The following is a 16,600-nucleotide window of genomic DNA, read 5'->3' on the forward strand; positions in this document are numbered from 1 at the left end:
GATAATAACAATCAAAGGAAATATGACATGCAGATCTAATAGACAAGTTTAGAGTTGCATGAATAAATGTTATAACACAAAGGAAAATGATTCAATACCAGATGAGGCAGAGGACCTTGTGCATTCCCAATGAAGCATAAAACCACAGCAGGATGTTTTCAAATGAGAAAGAACTATAAATCATAAAAACGAAATTTAGTCTTCTATGGCAAAAATGATTAGCAGAATAGAAAAATTTGAATCCATGGTGGCAAATTTCACCAAGGAAACAAAAGAGAAGATAACTGACCAGGAATATAAATATACAGAATTGAAAGACAATTATAAGAAAAGAGGCAAAAAAAGAATAGGGCAAAGGGGTGGTGGGAAGATGAATTTAGTTGAGAATAGTTAACTTTGAGGTTACACTGGAATCTAGTAGACATTGGCAAACAAGTGGATGGAACTAAGGAGAAATATTGGGAATAAATCCATAATTTTGTCTGCCATCTGTATAATCAGTTCCCATCTGTATGTAGGTCATAATTGAAATAGAGTATAAAGGATCAGTAAGAGAGAAAGTAAAGAGACAAGAAAATAGAATCAAAGACAAACTTTTGGAATAAGACCACATTCAAGAAGCATGAAAACATGGACATTAAGCAAAGAAGAAAAAGCAATATTTGGTTACAGAGGAAAAGAATAATCTTGTAAAAGTTATCAAAAATGAGTAATTGATACAGGGGGAAATCCTCATTTGAGCTTGATCTCTTACTAGATGACCTTGGCCTCATCATTTTGTCTCTTTAAGCAGTAGTCTCCTCATTTGTAAACTGAAAGAGTTTAAGTAGATATTCTCAAATCTTTCTTTTAGCTCTAAAATTATATGAATGCAAACTTTCATTAATTTAAATTTACATAACAGGGAGTACTCCTAAAAGACAAAAATATTTCTATATTAAAGCATGCACCCCATCTATAAAATAACTTACTTTTTAATTTTCGATTTTTCTACAACCCCGTCTTTGTCTGTTAACTTAATTTCGATATGAGCTTTCTTCCTAATTTCCTCCACAATTCTAATATCAAGAACATAATGATATACTGTAAAATAAAAATATATTTTGAATTATGTTGTTTTTATTCTTTGTTAATATACATTTAAATGTCTTTCATGTTCAATTAATAGACATTTCTCCTATATTCCCTTCCATCTTCACTTGAAACAAAAAAGTAGTTAATATACTCAACAGATATATTGAATAGCACATACAATAGATATAGTTAATAGTAAATACAACATTCTAAACCCCTTCTCTCCGATTCCTCCTGGTAAAGAAGAAAGATGTATTTCTCCACTTCTACTCTAGAAATAAGACTGGTCTTTACAATTGCATAGTTAGCTTTTTACTTCTTTTTTGTTTTTGGATATCTTTTGTTTTTATATCATATTTGACATTACTACTTGCCCCCAGTGACACTTTATTAAAAAAAATCTAAAAACCAAGCAAAAATCTAAACCCAGGAAACCAGCTGCACATAAATTCTTTCTAATATCATATTCAATAGTCCATATTTATAGCACCCTATTCTGTAATAAAATAGGTTAGTGCATTTGCTGAGCTTCTCTCTAAGCCCAAGATTAGCCATAATTAATTGTGAAGCAGTTGGATTTGTTTTACTGTAATGTTCTTTTTATATATATTTTTATAGTCATTGTGCATACTGTTTTCCCACTTATACTTCAGTCTTCATTGGTTCATATAAGTCTTCCAGTGTTTCTCTGAATTCCTCAATTGCCCTACTATTACTTTCTCTGCCAATGAGATTATACACTGGAGATGGAGCTTGCTGGTCAGGATAGAAATTTGTTTCTTTGAGCCACTGACCAAAGGAGAACAATGGCTAAAAGTTTTTTTCACTAGAGAAGAATTCTCATAAGAGAATTAAAATATGAGCCCGTGTTGCCAGAAAAAATGCTAATATCTTTTTTATTTTTGGTGTGGAAAGCAAAAACTCTACAATGTGAATTTGAATTTATATTTTGTACTTAGGCATTGTTTTACCTCTGGTAAAAGTCTGATATCCATCTTATATAGAGAATTAAGGCAAATGAAGACTGAGATTCATTTGTAAGATAAGAAAAATAAATATTTAGAGCTGGAAGGGACCTTAAAGGACCCTTCATTTTACAGATAAGGAACTGAGATCCAGAATGATAAAAGTGATTGCCTAAAGTTCTTCAGTAGATCAATACTCAAAGGATATGAATAAACAGTACTTAAAAGAGGTAACATAGTGTAAGTGAATATATCACTGAACTTTGATTCAGGAAGATTTGGGTCCAAATCTCAATTCAGCCATTAGCTTTGCTGTTTCAGCAGTCATTTAAGTTCTCTAGGCCTCAGTTTCCTTATTTGTGAAAGGGAAGTAATAATAGTAGCTGCCTCACAATGTTGTTGTGAGAATGAAATAAATTAGCATATGAAAACCACTTTGCAAATCATAAAAAGACTAGAGGAAGAATGAAAAATTATTAATAATATGAAATTTTTCATTTGAAATACTATAAAAGGCAAAAAGATAGTCTCTACCCTCAGGGAGCTTACAGTCTACCTGAATATGACCAAGGATAAATTGCTAATAATCAATGGAGGGAAGGCACTAGAATTAAATGGAATTGGAAAAGACTTCTTATGGAAGATGAGATTTTAGCTGGAAACCAAAGAAGCCAGGAATTAGAGTTGAAGAGGGAGAGGATTCCATGCATGAGGAGGCCTGCCAGTGAAAATGCATAGAGTTAGAAATGGAATGTCTTGTCTGAATAACAGAAAAGAGACCAATGTTAGTGGGATGAATTTTCCACATGGTGCTGTAAGGCAGTAGGCTCAAAAACTTTAAGAAAAAATAATACTTCATATGTCCCCCCCGCCCCTTGTAGAGATATCAAGGGTAGATGAGTTCAAAGAGGGAACTATGTACATTTTTGGAAGGTACAGCAACAACTGGTGAAGTTTCAACCAGCATGGCCATCACTAGCATCCAGTCATATGCTGATCAAGAGATCCAGATAGATGGCCAGGGTGAGGATCCTAGAGTCATCAACAGCTACCCTACCACTCATTCTGGCACTCAGACAGTCATCCATGGGTCATTTATCCATGAAGATATAGTAGATATGTGGAAGCAGCCACAAAGACACACTTCACCTGCTTCCCCAGCACAGCACTTGGAGAGGGTGCTAGAGGTATTGGTGTTGGGAGTATAGCCAGTTGCTTGTTAGCAATCAGGCCTCTGAGGAGCTATTGGGACAGACAATTCCTTCTGTAATTTGTGAGTTCTTTATAATGTCTCCCTAAGACTTACTATGGGGGGAACTAGTACTTGCCCCATTGTCCCCAGGATCCACTTGTACTCTCCAAATCAGTAGGTCCTGACAAGTCAAGATGAAAAATGAACAGCTCAGCACATTGAAGGGGAGTGTCATGCCATAGATCAGATCAATAATAGGATTGTGCAGCTGTTAAATATCATTCCATGGAGAACAGTAAGTCTGTCTAGAATTAGGGTGGCATCCTACCCAAACTCTGTGATTATATCCAGGATCTCTGACCAAACAAGTATCAGGTCAGAGGAATTGCAAGGAGCTGGATCAGTTGAAATATGAAGTACTTCCCCAACAGGTGAAAGATCTGAAGAACAAAAATCTACTATAAGCTTATTTGTGAAGTCCTGGAGTGGATATTGTCATCAGGAATGATGCCAATCAAACTCCAAAGGAATGTTATAGTGCACTTGAGCACCAGAGCCCCTTATTTAGGCATCAGATTTACCTCATACCTCCTTCCCCAACTGCTCTCCTGAGCAGTGGGGTGGGAGAATCACTGAAGCATCCCTAGGAGTTATAACCCCATGGTGCCTCTTTGCCAGTAGCTTTGTATATAGCACAAATGGATATGAACAGGGGGCTTTCCCCTTCCCCACCTCTCCCTGGGCCTTTGTGTTTTTCTTGCACATCCATACATGCAGTTTCTACCCTGGATATACAAATATTCATGGGGTGTTATTTTTCTATTTTGAGCATGTATTTTAAGAGACAGGTGGTAGCTCTTTCTGACTTGCATTTGAGAAGTGGAATTCCCCAGAAATGTGATGGTCAGGTGTGTTTTTTGGAATGGAGAGAACTGCAGTTGGGCATTCTAAGCTTTCTGAGATTGAGGAATATACTTTAGGATGGGTCGGGGAACCTGTGATACTGGAAATTAGAGCTAGAAAAGGAATTAGGGCTGCAATTTAAAGCTCAAGAATATGTGAGATAGGGAGAAGAATGGGAAGATGTGATGTTCATTGGTCTCTCACTTCTTGAGTTACCACATCATTTTCTTTTTCCTTCCCTCCCTTGCTCCCTCTCTCCTTCTCTTATTTCTTCCTTCTCTCTTTTTTCTTAACTTCCTTTATTTTCCCTTTTCTTTCTTTTTTTTGTTGATATAAAAGGATCAGTCATTGTTGAGCGATGAAGGTGAGGATTGATCTAAAAGGAGCACAAAAATAGATGTACATCAATTCTTCTTCCTTGCCATGCATGACACAAGTGCCTTACACTTAGTAGGAGCTTAATAATTGCATATTGACTAACTGAATGAAGAAACAACTAGTTTTGAAGGAGGTACCAAAAAATATGGCTGTTCCAGAGTGACTATAAGTCTCATTGAGAAACAAATGATGAAAAAAGTAAGAGAAAGAGATTTAGAATATGATGATAGACCGAGAGAAAGAAAGAACCTTAGAATTAATCTAGTCCCACCAACTTATTTTAGAAAGTGACTTTGTCTAAGGGAATACAGATAGTAAGGGAAACAATTCAAACTCAATTCCTTTGCCTCTGAACCTTGTGTTCTTTCTGTATCATAATAGAGTGAGTTTCAGAGGGTCCAGAGGACATATGGAAGAGGTTAGGGTTGAGTGTGCTATAGGGAAGAGGATTCACATTTTGTACTGTGGATCAACATGTTATCTTTGATTTTCCAAATTGGTCCCATTTTGTATTCTGTCAGTATGTATATAAACATAGGGGAAGAAAAGTACAGTGAGAGAGATGTAGATGTAATGGACAAGGGACTCTGAGATGAAGGCAGGGACATGCTGATAAATGTTTAATGGTAAATGTTTAACAATACACACTATTTTTTTTTGTTTTTTTGGTGAGGCAATTGGGGTTAAGTGACTTGCCCAGGGTCACACAGCTAGTAAGTGTTAAGTGTCTGAGGCCAGATTTGAACTCAGGTACTCCTGAATCCAGGGCCAGTGCTCGCCACCTAGCTGCCCCCAACAATACACACTATTAAGTTTAATCTGCATTATTATTTTCACCATCCCTTTCTGAAGTCAAAACCATCCACAAAACATAAAATTAAACCCTGATTGATTTTGTCCATTGAGTTCTGAAATGTAAATGCTAACAATGAAAATTTAATAAATGGCTCTAAAGAACTCATATGGCTGGCACCAGCACACCTCCTGATGTAAAGAACAGCCTGTTGTTCTTACTATGTCCAGAGAAAGCATGGAAAACCAGAAATATCTTAGTTGGACCCCCTTTAGTGAACTTATGGGAGGATATGAATAAGATATTTCACAGGAAGAGCAGACCATGATAGGTCATGAAAAATATAACTAGAGGGAATATCCTCATCAATAAAATCAGATCTGTTTGAATATCAATACATACAGCCAGTAAAAATTGCACACATGTATGTATGCACACTTATTAGCATAGCATATGTGTATGTAGATGTATGTACAAATGTGTAAGTGTTCAAATATGTACAATTCATGTATAATTTGTTTGCAAATTATCTCTGACATAGCATGAAATTCTATTCTAACATGGATTCTCCAGTTGCTAGATGTTCATATTTGATGATCCCAGATAGCACAGGACTTCCAGTCTTCCTAACTTGTCTAAACTGTTTATTTACATGTGAATTTCACCATTAGCCTGTAATCTCCTTCAGCATAGAGGATATCTTTTGCTTTTCATTGTAACCCCAGCACCTAGCATAATGCCTGACACATAGAGTTTAATAAATACCAGCTGACTAACTAAATGTTACACTGCTCAGTATCTTCATAGTGATGGCTATGTAAAAATAAACATTCTTCCTATGTAATTCTTTTTCTAACATTGTTTTACTTGACTCCATCCTTTCATGGAGCATTAATGAACATTGTTTGCTTCTTTGGTACTTTGCTCCGATTTCATATCTTCAACTGTCTATTAGGCATCTAGAACCAGATGTCCCAGAGATATATCCAAAACTTAACTCATCATCTTTTACCCAAGCCTTGCTTTCTTCCTAAATTTCCTATTACTTGTGAAGGGCATCATCATCTTCCATATCACCCAGGCTCAAAACCTAGCTCATACTCAACTCATCACTCCCCATATATTTTTCTGTGCTAAGCCCTGTCAATTCTATTTCACAACATCTCTCACATATGCCCCCATCTCTCTTTTCAACCCTGCCATAAACCTGCTACAGGCTCTCATCATTTCATGCTTAAACTATTGTCAATGGTTGGATTTCCTCTCTGATATTTCCACTCTCCAGGCTATTCAGTTGTCAGATTATTTTTCCTGAAGCTCAGGTCTGATTGTGTCTCCCCTTTTTTTCAATAAACTTCAGTTTCTCATTATAATATCTTGGATCCAATATAAAGTATTCAGTTTTATTTTTAAACATTCATAACATTGCTGCCTCACATCTTTCTAGGCCTCTTATACTTTACTCCACATACTCTGCAATCCAATGACACTGATCTCCTTGATATTTCTGGAACAAGACATTCCATAACCTAACTTCTTCATTTTCATTGACTGTTACTAATATCTGGAATTCCCTCTTTACTCATCTCTACGTCCTGATATCCTTCAAGTCTCAGTTAAAATCCCAACATTTGTAAGAACCATTTGCTGCCCTTCTCAATGCTAGTGCTTATGCTCTGTGATTATCTCAAATTTATCCCACATATATATTGGTTTTTAAATAATTGTTTGCATATTGTCTCCTCCATTAAATTGTAAGCTCCTTGAGGGCATGGAATTTCTTTCCCCATGACTTAGTACAATGTCTCACACATAGTAAGCACTTAATAAATACTTATTGACTTCAGTTTGTCCAGAGACAATGAAGTTTCATTCACTTGAACAATACAATTTTTATAATACCAAAATGAAAACCAACATTTCAATCTATCATAAAAGAACAGTTAGGGTGACAGCAGTTTAAACATTCAGGATGAAATGCAAATTAAAATACAAAAAGCTAATTTTTTCCTTAATGTAACCACTTACAACAGAATGGTTCCTTTGGTGACGTATCAAAATAAGCATTTAACCCAGGAGAATTTCTTTTAATTACATAGTTTTTCCAAGGATCGGCATAATAACCTGCAGATTTAATTATAAGGTAGAATATATGAGGTAGAATTCTTGAAGAAGATGAAAAAACATGATAGAAATCCTCTTTGGATTGTATGGTGGTTCACAAAAACATTTTATTCCCTCAAAATACTTTCAGAACTTCTCATCTTATATACATATAGTCTGTATGTCAAAGTATTTGCCAGTTATTGTTTCATAAACCTGATACTGCTGGTTGCTAATAGGAATAAATCAGCTAGTCCATATGAGTTTTATGTCATAAGCCAAATTATCCAGCAAATCCAGTAATGTGGTCTGTCTCTTCCACATTTTTTCCCAACACAAGGTCTAAATCTGTATTTTGAAGAAGAAATATTTTATCACCTCCAACAAAGATCCTGAAAATCTCTGAAAGTGATAAAACTATTCTGTTGCCTCAGAGCTCTTCAAGCAATTAGTCTATGAGTCTTTTTTATTCTATAGAGGACATTTATAACTAGGTAAAATCTGGAAATACAAATCTTCTCTTAGAGTTAGAAATGTTAGCACATATATTTTCATTATCAAAAACTATAATATTGATCCCATATAGCTCTTACCTGTTGTGGGGCAAAACCTTAACCCAAAGTCTTCACAGTTAAAACATCGACCATTTCTATAGTCTTCATATGAATTGCAAGGATAGGCAATCAAATTACATTTTGCTGACAAAGATGAGAGGAATAAAAAAATTGCTCTCTGGTGCTCACATTTTATATAAGAAAGTCCTTAATGATTGAAAGCAAAGGAAAGAAATGGAGATGTGTTTAAATAAATTATATCCTGATTTTAAATGAACTTTTAAAAATTATTCGTTTATTTATTTTTAAATTAACTTTTTTTATACCACTTGAATAATCATCTACCTAAAATGGAGCTGATGCACATGTGTGTATAGTGTGACTTGCCTATGATCTGGCATCAATAACATTGCATAATGCCTGACTAAAACTCCTCTATGTGAACAGGCCTGTCATATCCTATCTGTTAAGCTCTTAAACCTTTAGAAAAATGTACACATATTAAAAGTGAGGGTTTAACTTAAAACTTTTGTTCTCCAAATGTAACAAGCTGTTGAAATTTTCATCCTTGCCAGACTATTTCAGTGATAATGGAAATGAATTTGTTGTTGCTGTGGTTGTATAGTCATTCAGTTGTGTCTGACTCTTTGTGACCCCATGGACCATAGCATGCTAATGCTGTCTGTAGGGTTTTATTGGCAAAGTTACTGGAGTGGTTTGCTATTTTCTTCTCCACTGGATTAAGGCAAACAGAGGTTAGGTGATTTTCCCAGGGTCACATAGCTAGTAAGTGTTTTAGGACAGATTTGAATTCAGGTATTCCTGATTCTAGGCCCACCACCGTATCTACCAACCCATCTACCTTCCTCAAAGGAATTGTACCTATTACAATGAAGGTATTATTCAATGTCATTTTTTGTTCAAGATATGTATTAGATTCAACCTCCCAAATATTCTATGTAACTCTTGAGGTAGCCAAAATTGAGTTCAGCTGCATTTTCAAGGGTTGATCTAGATACCTAACCACCATTTATAAGATGGTTCCATGGGATTTTTTTTAGCACACAGAGATTAACAAGGAACAGAAAAGGGTTAAGTAAACAAAAGAGTCCAGGGATCATTGACAAGTGAAAAAATAGTATATGTCTGCAAGCATGGGAAGATGATTCCAGGCATCTCCAAGCATGCTGACTACACTCCTCCCATCATTATCTTCCTATACAGACCACCTGTGAACTCTTCCCCAAGGATGCCATGCTTTTATAGGTGAGGTTTCTCTCTATCTTGACTTGAACTAGGCCTCTGTGTCACTTCTTGGACATACTGACACAATACCAGTGCTGCAATACTGTCATTATCTCCAACATGTATCCCTTTAAACTCCTGTTATGTATTGTTTTCCACCAATTAAATAGAAGCTACTTAAAGACAGAAGTTATCTTTTTTTTTTTTTTGGGTGGGGCAATGAGGGTTAAGTAACTTGTCAAGGGTCATACAGCTAGTAAGTGTCAAGTGTCTGAGGACAGATTTCAACTCAGGTCCTTCTGAATTCAGGGCTGGTGCTTTATCCACTGTGCCACCTAGCTGCCCCCGAAAGGCAGAGGTTATCTTGATAGTATTTATATCTGCAGCAATTAGTACAGTGCATGGCACAGTAATAAGGACATGACAATTTCTGTCTGTCTGTCTCTCTCTCCCCAAACTACTGACTTATAAACAAACCAACTTTTAGAATAGATATTGGGAATTGTATGGATGTGAGAAATTGCCTCACATAAGAAATACTTATCCTTGCTACTTAACTTCATTTTCAGTCTTTCTTAGGCCACTTATTTTCAATTCTCTTTATTCCAAAGCCATTCATGCTAAGAAATTGGTGTCTACCAGAATATAAAAATAGCTGGACCTATAACAACAAAGTACTTTCAATGATCAAGTCCCATTTATATCTCCCTTCTTCCTATGCTTACTGCTCCTGGATTTTTGGCTTGCCAATTGACCTATGGATTTATGTTTCCATCTGGGCTTTTTTTTACTGTTCCTTGTTATTCTTTATATACCCATTTATACAAACTCTAGATCTCTGGAAATATTTTTAATAAACATTTTTATTTAAAGTTTTTAAGTTCCAAATTGTATCCCTCCTCTCCCTCTGTTCCTCCATCCCTGAGGTAGTAAGCAATCAGATATAGGTTATACATGTGTAATTATGTAAAACATTACTATATTAGTCATTTTGCATAAGAAGACTCAAATAAAAGAAAAAATGAAAGAGAGAAAGTGAAAAATAGCATGTTCCAGTCTGTGTTAAGTCTATATCAGTTCTTTCTTTGGAGATGGATAACATGCTTCATCATTAGTCCTTTGGGATTGTCTTAGATCATTGTATTGTGGAGAATAGTTAAGTCATTCAGTTCTTCATTGATCAATGTTGCTGTCACTGTGTACAACATTCTCTGGAAATATTTCAGAAGGGATTTATATCCAATTTCAAAATCTGCACCATACATGCTTTAAGACATAACCTTCACAAAGAGGTTTTGTTCATTTGTCCGCCATTTATAATTATATCAATATTGTATAGTATATCTATCATTTCAGCAAAGAGATGCACATGAATTCCCAAAACCTATGACAGAAAAACTGTCAGTTTTTACTGTGCTGCAAAGGCTTCAAATATGGGTTTAGCAATGGAGTGACATAGGAGAAAGATTTTATCCAAGCTTTCAGAGGGTCATTATCTTAAAGTTGGCATCTATGTGATGATTTGTTTCTGTGGGAGAACAATTCAAAAATGTTATGATTTCTTTTTGGCTAGATAAGCTCATGAAACTTAACGAGGTATTTCAGTGGTTAGAGCAGGGAGAAACAAACTATATTGTGGAAAGAATAAACACAGTGATGATATAATGTTTCTTTTAGAATCGTGGAGTATTGAATGAATTATATTACTACAAATGGTAACATGCTCCAGTTACATTATTCTTTAAACTGCCTAACTACCATTTTCACACTTGTTGCTATGGAAAGATATATTTCACACTTGAGGCAAAAAAGTGTAATACCATGAATTTATTTCACTATTTCTTCCTCCATGACATTGCTGTCTTGCCCCTCCCCTAATTCAATTTAGGACAACAACATACCCTGGTGGCTCACAGAATACTTTTACTTTCCAATGTTTTGGAAAACTATTTTATGCAAAAAGTTATTCAAAAGAATTAATTAAGTACTTAATATGTGCCAGGCTCTGCAGTGTTGTACAAATTATATGAGACAAGCAGTAATTTTGATATGGTTTTATTTTATAATAATGGTCATATTATGAGCTAAGGACACTATCCAGGCTAGTATTATCTGACATCAACCAGATGAAACTGTGTTTACCTGATATCTCCCAGCTTTAATTAGTTATCTGTCAGACAAGTATGGGATTTCATCTCATATTCAAATTTATGTCCTCATACCAGCTATGATCAAGAGTTTCAAGGATGAGGTATAGTATTCTTGAAGGTGGAAAAACAGCAAAAGGATCAGTTAAAAAAACACAGTGCTATGAAGGCAAAAAAATGCTTGTGCCCAACAAGAAAATACAAAGACTGGAGTGCTGAAAATTGAGGGAAATAATATTTACTGGCAAAACTCACATTTTTATTGAAGTCTATACTAAAATCATTGTCTGAGGGCTGGTAAGTATTTTAATCTAAGTATGTATGTTTATCAACTTTAAAATATCCACCCCAAAATGTTATTTTTTTAGTTGTGTTGGGCAATGAATGAGAAATATTGTCATCATTGAAAGAATAATGAACTTTGATAAATACATCAATATACTGGAAAAATCAATGGAATTATAATGGATTAGTTTTCCTGCTTACCACATTTGTAAGTTACTGAATCTTTTATGACTTCTTAACTCTACTAAATGATGTAGTTAGACTAGACTTATCTGAGTTGCTTCCTGCTGTTTTTTTTTAATTTCTTCAAAGTTTTACTTTACTTTCCATAGTTGTAACAAGTTAATGTGTATCATTTTCTCACATTATGGATACTTTTTCTTTCTAAAATTAATAATCTTTTTTGGTTAAATTTGCAAATTATCTACCTGAAAATATCGATTTGGGGCATCCAGGTTGGGTTTTTCCTCCATTAGGATAAAAATCTATATGTCCAACTGAGTGGGTGATACCAAGACCTAAAAATAAATCATTCAGGAATTATAAGATAAACATGAAACAATAAGTAATACATTTGAATAAAACTTAAAAGCAAAAATGTTAATATCAATCATATATCCAAGAAAGAATTCCATGTTTCCTGTCTATTATAAAATAATTTCTCAGCACATTGAAAATTTCATAATTATTAATAAGAATATTTACTGGAGGGATTTGAGTAATTAAAGACAAGAGACTCTCACTTATTTTCTTTGAAAATTTAGGTAACATTCACCAATCTCCAATGTGGCATGTCTTTTGTTTTTTCATGATCTTTCATACATGATTGATAAAGAGGTCAAGTATCACACCTTACTTTCATGATAAAGAAGGTGTAAAATATTTTACATACTTATATTTTATGTGTATATTTATGTATATAGTAAAAATTGAAACAAAGAATACATGATTTCTGAAAAAAGGGCTATATATGTACCTTTTCTTTGCATTTTAGTTATGATCTGGCCATTGAAGATTGTTTTTGTTAAGACTCCATATGCTGTTTATTGAGTCACCAACCATGAAGATAACAAACTGACACACACACACACACACACACACACACACACACATTTTGTAATTGGGTTCTTTTTTTTTCCCCGGGGGCAATGAGGGTTAATTGACTTGCCCAGGGTCACACAGCTAGTGTCAAGTGTCTGAGGTTGGATTTGAACTCAGGTCCTTCTGATTTCAGGACTGGTGCTTTATCTACTGTGCCACCTAGCTGACCCCCCACATATTTTGTAAACATATATTTTTTGTCATTTATGAGATTTTATTTTTCATACATAATGTAAATTCATTTCCTATATATACTGTATATGATGCTACGGCATTGCAAATTAAAAACAAAAAATAAAGGATTTATTAAATATTGAAACTACTTCGTGACTTTTGCTCCACCCTGTATATGTATTTATATACACACACACATATATATATGTATGTACACATATATACATTTTTGTGCATGTGTGTAAAATCTACTTATGGGTGACTCACACACATAAACATATATGCATAAACATATATGTGTGTACATACACATATATGTGCATGTGTGTGAATAAATCTACTTACATGTTACCTTTTAATAGTGTTACATGCCAAGGCTATTGAAAATTTGGATTATGGAATTTAGGCAAAAAGACAGGATATTGTCATAGATGTATAACTAAAATGAACATAGTAAACAAAGAACAGAGATGACCCAGTACTTTTCTGTATGGTGTAGTATAGAGTAATACTTCTCAGGGACTCATTCTAGGGCTAGTCTTATTAAAATCCTTATACATGGGGCAGCTAGGTGGCGCAGTGGATAGAGAACCGGCCCTGGAGTCAGGAGTACCTGAGTTCAAATCTGGCCTCAGACACTTAACACTTACTAGCTGTGTGACCCTGGGCAAGTCACTTAACCCCAATTGCCTCACTAAAAAAAATTAAAATTAAAATCTTTATACACAATTCAGAATGGGAAGTGCACAGGGATCCTAGAAGTTTATAGATGAAACCAAACATTTTCCAAAATAGGTAAGGGGAGAGTTATTGGAATAAATTATAATCATAAATAGGCCCTAAGAGAGCTAAAATTCAATTCATCATCATTTTTATCAAGTGTCTATTCTGGGTAAGGTAGTATTTTGGACATTGACCGTATAAAAATAAAAAGTGAAAAGGTCCTTCTCCTCAGAAGGGAGGGGTGACATGGTATGCTAATATAACCCTAGGATAAGAGATTAAATTTCATTCCACTGTCCCAGTGTCTTTTTTCTCTTTCCATTTTTCATATCTTCAACTGTTTTACTTTCTTTTCATTTCCAAAGGAAATGGAAAAAAATCAAATCATTATTACCATTGCTATCAGAATGGATGACATCAACGAATTTTGCATCTTTATGATCTAATCTCAAGTTTGATGGCTGATTATTGAAACCTGGTCCTGCTGGGTCAATGCCTGAAATGCAAGAAATAAGTTATCATTCTAAATGTCATGTCTGACTTCAAAGATCATTAGAATGGACAGTTGAATATTACAGTCACACTACTTTACACTTTGAGATTAAGTCTTACTGATAATGTTTTTAAAAGAAAAAAAATCTCAAATTAGCAAATAACTTCATTCCTTTGACCTAAACTCTGGGGTCCTCCTTCCAAATGGATATCAAACCATAAACAACTATTTTGGGGGTCTAGCAATTTAATCAATTTAATTTAATCCAACTGAAATGATTTCAACTAGCCTATATATTCCCATGACTTACACAAGAATAAGAAAATTATCTGGTATTTTGATAGAATGTAGCTAAACTACATCTATAGCATTTTACTGATCTACCAATCTAGTAGCCTTGTTTAAAAAAAGAAAAAAAAAGAAACATCTAACATCACTTGTTCTTGATGAGTCTTCTGGCTCTTTTTGAGTACCACTTCCCTTTTAAACACCCACTGATTATCCCTTTCATGATCCATTCTAGAATTTTATTAAGAAGTGAAGTCAAACTTACTGTTGTAGTCTTTTCTTTCTTCAAAAACTGAAAAAAGTCTCTATCTTCAGTTTATATTACCTCTCCCATTTTGCATAGTCTTTCAAATATCTCTGATAGTGTGTCAAGAACCACATCTGGTAGACCTTTATATAGCTGGGTATGTAGTTCATCTGGTCTGGGTGATTAGAACTCATAAGGGCAGCTGAGGCATTCTCTTTTCTTACTTTATCAACTTCCTATTAACTATTTTAGTCTGGCCATTCCATTCCATATTATTATTATTATTATTATTATTATTATTATTATTATTTTGTGGGGCAATGAGGGTTAAGTGATTTGCCCAAGGTCACACAGCTAGTGTCTGAGGCCAGATTTGAACTCAGCTCCTTCTGAATCTAGGGCCAGTGCTTTATCCACTGCACCACCTAACTGCCCCCTCACATAGTACTTCTAAGAGGAACACCCTAATATCATGGAAGTCTTAATCTAGGTCTTATGATATTTTTGCATATATCTTAGCTCAAATTTCACAGTCTACATGTTGTCTCTTATTCTTACTACCAGCACAATACTTTTTACAAAAATGTATTTATTAAATGGCATACTTTACTTTTACTTTGGGGAATGGCTCTTATTTTTAAGAATATGGCTTTTTATTTTATTTATTTATTTATTTATTTATTTTTATTTATTTTTATTATTTTGTTAAACATTTTCTAATTATATGTAAAATGTTTATTTTTAAAATTTTGAGTTTCAAATTCTCTCCTCACAAACATCCCCCCCACTTGAGCAGATAAGCAATTTGATATCAATTATGTATGTGAAATCATGGAAAACACATTTCCATATTAGACATATTGAAAAAGAAAACTTACTTTAAAAAGCTGATAGGTCTGAGGTGGTATTTCTCTAATCAATAGTGATTTGGAACATTTTTCACATGACTACAGATAGGGACATAATGGGATATAAAATGGATAATTTTGATAATTAAATTTAAAGAGTTTTTCCACAGATAAAACCAATGCAAGCAAGATTAGAAGAAACCAGAAAACTGGGAGTAAGGAGGAATTGCAGCAAGTTTCTTTGAGCCTTATTGCTCAAATATATAGAGAACCGAGTCAAATTTATAAGAAAACTAGTCATTTCCCAATTGATAAATGGTTGAAGGATATGAACAGACAGTTTTCAGATGAAGAAATCAAAGCTATTTGTGGTCACATTAAAAAATGTTCTAAATCACTATTGAATAGAGAAATACCAATTAAAACAACTGAGGTACCACTTCAGACCTATTAGCTAAGCTAATATGGCAGAAAAAGAAAATGATAAATGTTAGAAAGAATGTAGGATAATTACGATACTAATCTACTGTTGGTGAAGTTGTGAACTGATTCAAACATTCTGGGGAAGGTAGGCAACCACAAGTAACATTCTTGTGAGGAGGGAATTGGTAGGGGGTAATAGAGAGAGGTGGGGATAAACAAGTGAAAAACAGCATAGAGAGAAATACACACTCATCATAACTATAAATGTGAATGGGATGAACTCACCCATTAAATGGAAGTGGATAGCAGAATGCATTAAAAATCAAAAACCTACAATATGTTGTTTACAAGAAAAACATTTGAAGCAGAGAGATACACACAGGGTAAAGGAAAGGGGCTGGAAAAAATGTATTATGCTTCAGCTGAAGCAAACAAAGCAGAGGTAGCAATCTTGATTTCAGACAAAGCAAAGGCAAAAATAGATAAGAGATAAAGAAGGAAAATCTAGCTTGCTGAAAGGTACCATAGACAATGAAACCATATCAATACTTAACATATATTCACCAAGTGGTATAGCTTCTAAATTTTTGAAGAAGTTGAATGAGTTAGAGGAGGAAATGCATAATAAAACTACACTACTGAGGGACCTTAACCTCCCCCTCTC

General features: G+C 34.4%; 1 protein-coding gene across 1 annotated transcript in view; it reads right to left on the minus strand.

Moving 5' to 3' along the window:
* Window positions 1-967: 967 nt before the first annotated feature.
* LOC122747424 (lipase member I-like) overlaps window positions 968-16,600 on the minus strand; it is a 29,148-nt gene continuing 13,515 nt past the window's right edge. Inside the window, exons 3-7 of the mRNA XM_043993450.1 lie at window positions 14,032-14,133; window positions 12,068-12,157; window positions 8,002-8,169; window positions 7,334-7,429; window positions 968-1,083 (exon numbers count right to left, since the gene is read on the minus strand). Of these exons, the coding sequence (XP_043849385.1) occupies window positions 968-1,083; window positions 7,334-7,429; window positions 8,002-8,169; window positions 12,068-12,157; window positions 14,032-14,133 (572 nt within the window). The remainder of the gene's footprint in view (window positions 1,084-7,333; window positions 7,430-8,001; window positions 8,170-12,067; window positions 12,158-14,031; window positions 14,134-16,600) is intronic.

Source organism: Dromiciops gliroides, chromosome 3 (assembly GCF_019393635.1).
Source record: "Dromiciops gliroides isolate mDroGli1 chromosome 3, mDroGli1.pri, whole genome shotgun sequence".
Taxonomy (NCBI): Eukaryota; Metazoa; Chordata; class Mammalia; order Microbiotheria; family Microbiotheriidae; genus Dromiciops; species Dromiciops gliroides.